Source organism: Nannospalax galili, unplaced genomic scaffold (genome assembly GCF_000622305.1).
Source record: "Nannospalax galili isolate Female #2095 unplaced genomic scaffold, S.galili_v1.0 scaffold443, whole genome shotgun sequence".
NCBI classification, from domain to species: Eukaryota; Metazoa; Chordata; class Mammalia; order Rodentia; family Spalacidae; genus Nannospalax; species Nannospalax galili.
The window spans coordinates 3,145,574-3,151,823 of record NW_008352479.1 but is presented as its reverse complement, the minus strand read 5'-3'; the positions used below and the strand labels follow the sequence as shown (position 1 = coordinate 3,151,823).

The window sequence follows — 6,250 nt, the reverse complement described above, 5'->3', positions numbered from 1 at the left end:
GAGAGAGAGAGAGAGAGAGAGAGAGAGAGAGAGAGAGAGAGAGAGAGAAACTGTTAGGCTGGGGAATTGGTTCTGTGTAAAATGCTTGCTGCAGAAGCTGAGTTTAGATCTCCAGCACCTACATAAAAAAAGCAAGATGTAGCAGAGTGTGGTGGTACATGCCTTTAATCCCAGAACTTGGCAGAAGCAGGTGAATCTCTAAGATGGAGGCTAACCTGGTCTACATAGTGAGTTCCAGGCCAGCTGGAGCTACTAGGGAGAACCTGTCTTCAAAACAAACAACAAAAACTGTAGAGGCAAGTATCTGTAACCCCCCAGTGCTGCCTGGGGGCAGAGGGTGGGGGGTGTCTCAGAGACAGGTGGTTCCCAGGGGCTTGGGAGAAGTCATAAAATGGAACATTTTAGGGTACTGACATAAGTGATAACCATATAGATACACATTTTTCAAAAAAGTGAACCATACAATTAAAACGAGTGTGTGTGTGTGTGCGCGCGCGCGCACACGCAGGCGTTATTAGCAAAAACAATGAGTCTTTCTGTAAGAAACAGTATATTTTTAAATGAAATGGAGATCTTTTTTAAAGGTTAAAAACTCATTCAATTTTATGTCTTACAGGGTTTATACTGAGTTCAATATTGTATAACTGTATTTATTCAACAGTGAACCTAAAAATTTTATAGCCACTTTTGAAAGAGATGTATCTCTGCTCTGGAAACTATTATGTTAAAGCTGTAATGAAATATTTCTTCTAAAAATACTTAAAAATATTTATGTACATGCATAAATGCACATGTACATGTTTATACTGATACATACATATTTGCATGTATATATGCATACATATATATACACACTTGTATACACACATATGCAGTGGCAAAGGTAGTCCAGCTTACCTGAGGCTCAGCTTTTGAGACAGAAGCCATCATCAAATCAAAGGTAAAAATTTCAGAACCTGATGGTAAACAAAGAAACTATAATGACAGTAACTCTACTCAATCTCTCTACATACAATCTCCCCTCGGCCCACACCTTGGCCCATGGTGCCCTGTCCCTCCTGCAACCCAGGCCTGGCAGTTCTCCATCTTGCCAGCCTCTCTTCCTCACTTCAGGCCCAACGCGGCTTCCTCCCATCCTCCCATCCTCCCATCCTCCCTCCCCACCTTCTGACCCACAACAACTTCACACACACACACACACACCCCTCTGCCTCCCTCTCTCCTCAGGACCATTTGCATCCAAGTCTTGCTTCCCATCAGGCCCAACCCCGCCCCCACGTCCTCACGTGGCTTCACACCCCTCCCTCTCCCCCCTGCCCCCCCCCCCCCCCTCCCTCACGACCTTTGGCACCTAAGTATTGCTTCCCATCAGGCCTAACCCCGCCCCCACGTCCGCACGTGGCCTCACACCCACCCCTCTGCCTCCCTCTCTCCTCAGTTCTATTTGCATCCAAGTCTTGCTTCCCATCAGGCCTAACCCCGCCCCCACGTCCGCACGTGGCCTCACACCCACCCCTCTGCCTCCCTCTCTCCTCAGTTCTATTTGCATCCAAGTCTTGCTTCCCATCAGGCCTAACCCCGCCCCCACGTCCGCACGTGGCCTCACACCCACCCCTCTGCCTCCCTCTCTCCTCAGTTCTATTTGCATCCAAGTCTTGCTTCCCATCAGGCCTAACCCCGCCCCCACGTCCGCACGTGGCCTCACACCCACCCCTCTGCCTCCCTCTCTCCTCAGTTCTATTTGCATCCAAGTCTTGCTTCCCATCAGGCCTAACCCCGCCCCCACGTCCGCACGTGGCTTCACACCCCTCCCTCTCCCCACTGCCCCCACCCTCCGCCTCCCTCAGTCGTCTTAGTCGTGCTTCCCACGTCCTGCTTCCCATCAGATCCACCCTCACCTCCCTATGTGGCTTCTGGCCCACAGCGCCCTCCTACCCTGCCCCCTCCTCAGGACCGTTGGCGTCGCGTTCTGCTCCCCCATCCGACCCCAAACACGGCCTCTTCTGGCACACAAAGTCTTCTGGCCACCTCAGGCCCACAGCACCCTCCCACCTCCAGGCGATGGTGTCTTCTGCTGGCGGTGTCCTCTCCCACAGCAACTTCTAACCCACCTCAGGCCCACCATGTCCTCTTCCCTTCTGCTCCTTCACGTCCATCCTCTGCCCACTCCCTCCGGCCCACAGACCTCTGCTCGCATCCTCAGGCCCACAGAAATCTACCTGCTCCTGGTTGGGCCCACAGACCTCTCTGCCCGCTCCCTCAGGCCCACAGACCTGGGCCGGCCCCCTCGGGCCCACAGCGCCCTCTGCACTCTCCCTGGGGTTCACAGCACCCAGTCTCTACAGGACCAAGCCGACCTTCGGAATGGTTGGGGACAGCACCGCTCCTAGGACCATTTCAAGTTTTCAAATCTCTTCACACCCACTTACCAACACCTCCAAACTGCCCTGATGGCTCTTCCACAAATGAGTGCGCCTCACCAAACGACCGTTATAAGTAATGATGGCTGGCCGGAAATACGTCATAAACCAACAGACCAATCGCTTGTAATTCTCTCTAGGATTCTTGGAGGACCACTGTAATTCTCGATAGGAATCTTGGAGGACCCCACATCTCAGTAGTGCCTTCCTTCCAGTTCTTGAGACAAGCCTAGGACTAGGAAATACTGTAGAGGGAGGATTATGCGGTTCTTTCCAGACCCATGCTCTCTGGTGGCCTCACCAAACAATATTGTCTTCCTACTTGCTTCTGAGGCCCGTCCTTCAAGGCCTAGAAGAGGAATAGGGTGCGGCAGACCTGAATGTAGCTGGTTTTATTAAGATGGTATAATAGTGTTTTCTAGGACAGCTTTGAGGGACTGGCTTGCCCAGGACATAGGTACCCTGGAAACTGATGAATGAATGAAAATCAAAAGAATAGATTTTATTTGTATTGTATTGTATTGTATTGTATTTTTGTATTGCATTGTATTGTATTTAAGACTCTTAGTGTCAAAACATTGTGCTTTTCTGTTTGGATTAGGAGGACCAAAAATGAGGGAAGGATGTACTTGAACATACACCTTTTTAAAGTCTAATTTAGGCTGTCTTCCTAGGTAAGGACTCACGTGTCCACTAGGAGTTCTCACTGCTCTTGCTCCTGAAGCCACTATGAAATCTCAAATCGGACTCAAGGTTTTCATCTTTTTGTCTCACACTAATGTTCAACTTTTCTTTGTTAGGTTAGAGATGGGGAGACAAGAGAAGGGACAAGCAGCTCAACAGCAGCATAGGTTCTATTTAGAAGAAGCACCTAGAAGTGGGAGTCACCAGTAAGAACTGGAGCCCTTGACCCACTGACAGACCAGTGTAATAATAGGTCTGGGTGAGAGGAAATGTAAGTGGGGTGTAGAGGTGAAAAAACTCAACTCGGCCATTGCTAGGGCTGCTAGGGAAGTTGAACTTGCATGGGACCACTGTTTCCCAAACAGGATGTTTTTGCTGGCAGGTGATCTTGGCGGGGGAGGGCGGTCATGACATTTGCTAAGGTGGTAGGTAAAGGACAAGATGGTACTATAACTAAAGCTAATGTTTCTGTATTTTGTAAAGAGATGGGGGAGCAGTGGACCAGACTTTAGGCATAGTTTTTACAAGGCTAATTCAGGCTGAATTGGTCAGTCTTTGGTATTAGAAATTTTGGAGGGGGAAGATGCTGTTAAACTGTCTTTTGCTGATGTCCTGGATAAAGGTCAGTCTCTAACAATGTGTTAGGCAATTAAAAAAAAAAAAACACAGGACCAGGGGATTGCAGAAATACCTCAGCGGTTAAGATTACTTGCTGCTCTTGCAGAGAACCCAAGTTCAGCATCCAAGTCAAGGTGGCTCACAATCACCTATAACTTCAGTTCTAGGGAATCCAGTGCCATCTTCTGGCCTCTGTGGACACTGCATGCACATAGTGCACTTACATACATGCAAGCAAAATATTCATACACATACAAATTGTAAAGATTTATTTTTGTTTATGTATTATGTCTGTGTATACACATGGGTGTGGGAATGCCCACAAAGGCCATAAAAGAGCATCAGATACCCTGGAACTGAAGTTACAGGTGGATGTGAGTGCTGGGAAACTAATGTGGGGCCTCTGCAGAGCAGCAAATGCTTTTGGCTGTTGAGCGGATGACTCTCCTGCCCCAAAATACATAAATCTTAAAAAAAAAAAAAAAAAAGACAGGAGCCAAAGGTTACTAACAGGAGGATAGAGGGAGGTGCCCCAGGACTGGAGGCAGCCAGGGCAGCCATCATCCCAGGTTGAACCCTTGTCCCCAAGAGTTGGAGTGCTGGCAGTGTTCAGATGCTTAATCTTGGAGTTTTCTTGCTGTGTCTCAGACTACTCTGAAATGGTTTGCATAGAAGTAGTATTCTTTCTGGAAAAGAGACATATGCCCCCTTTCTTCGTAGCAAGGAGGTCCAGAACTCCCTGCTTTTGAAGAAGGATACCTGAGGGAATCTTTTTTGTTTTCTAGGATTGTGATGATGGCAGCTGGTTTTGTCTACAGTATCTGAAACAGCCTTGGAAAGTTGTTGGACATAGAGTGTTTGGGAGAAGATGCCAGTTCTCCCTGTGTTGACAGTAGAAGAGATACCTAGGTCCACAGGAAGGAAAATAAGTAGGAATTTCTCTTAAGGCAAGATTTTAAGGCTGATGGGGGTATTGAGGCAAAAGGGGGACAATTACTGTGTGATTATTAGGGAGAAATTCAATGTCCAAGTATTGGAAAACAAGGGTAAAAACACCAGACCAATTGACTGGGAGACAGATAAAAGTTGATGTTCCACAGAAGGTAAAAAAAAAAAAAAGATAGGTTGAGACAGGAGTATAAAAAGGTAAGATGTGAAAAAATTGTCTGAGGACATTCCTGTACAGTGAACTCATTTTTGCAGGCTAAATATTCTCCAGATAGGACAGCCCCAGCAAGGGCCTGGTAGAAAAACTGTGGGTAGGAGTCCTTGTGTCCCTGAAGTTTAACCTTAATGTATGCCATGCCCACAGACATAGTAGTGAGGTAGATTGAGTTGATTCAAATAAACTAAGGTCATAGCAGGTATCAGAGGGAGAGAGAGGGAAAGCAATGCATTCAGGGAGTGACTAGGAAAGTATGACAGTATTTGGTGTCTTTGGGGCAGGGGTTGTAAGGTTTTGAGAGGGTTTACAGAGTGTGGGAGTGCCCCAAAGGCAGAGGGGTATTTTTTCATTGCCTGTTTAAATGGATGGGTGGTGGGAAAAACTAGGTTTAGGTGATTAGCAGAGTGTGATAGATGAAGGGTGTAGATGCAGAAAGGAGAGATTGTTCACAAGGGTGGCATAGGCTGGACCTTGGCATAAGCAGCGAGGTAAAGAATGTCTGAGAGTGGCTCCCACAAGGGATGTTGAGCAGATTAGAAGAAAGTCATTATTAGAACTTCTAAAATAATTGCAGTGGTTACTTTTTTCTTTATCTTCAAATAGGTTCTGATTGCAATTAATTCATGTGTCATGGAACATGAACAAAACCCAAGGTTGGGATAAATTTGAGTGGACTGGTCTACAATGCATTAAACACCATGGCTATCTTATAAAAGTGAACATTAGGGATTATTCTTATCAATTGTGGGGGGAGGGGGGATGAAAACTGCTGTGTTGTAATCTTGGTATCCTCTATAAAAAAACAGAGGTGGAAAAATCCAAATTAGTCTTGTGCAATGAAGCACTATTCAGTGAAAATTTTGGTGGCAGCATTTCCATATTGATGATTTCATCCTGAAACACCCTTCTCCCAAGTTTGCCCACACTCAAAAGTTTACTTACACAAATAATAGGATAGTCTTAGGGCTGGAGAGATAGCTCAGCAGCTAAGAGTGCTGACTGCTCTTGCAGAGGACTGGGGTTTGATTCCCAGCACCCATGTGATAGCTAGCAACCATCCATGATTCCAGTTCCAGGGGAAGCTGATGCCCTGTTCTGACCTCCATGAGCATTGCACAACCCAGGTGCACTTATATACATTCAGGCAGTGAATCCAGGCCAGCTGTGGCTACAGGGAGACCCTGTCTCAAAAAGACTCCCCTGTGCTGGATAGCTTTAGTGTCATCTTGACACACCTGGGTTGAGGGAGTCTCAATCGGGAAATTGCCTCTATTGGACTGGCCTGTGGCCATGTCTGAAGGGCATCTTCTTGATGAGTGATGTGGGAGGGCCCAGCCCACTGTGGGTGGTGCCACCCCTGGGC

The 6,250-nt window shown here is 47.1% G+C and overlaps 1 protein-coding gene across 1 annotated transcript in view; it reads right to left on the bottom strand.

Annotated features, from left to right (window-relative positions):
• The window catches only part of Krbox1 (KRAB box domain containing 1), a 2,965-nt gene extending 1,922 nt beyond the window's left edge, over positions 1-1,043 (bottom strand). Inside the window, exon 1 of the mRNA XM_029554274.1 lies at positions 1,014-1,043. Within this exon, the coding sequence (XP_029410134.1) occupies positions 1,014-1,043 (30 nt within the window). The remainder of the gene's footprint in view (positions 1-1,013) is intronic.
• Positions 1,044-6,250: the final 5,207 nt, after the last annotated feature.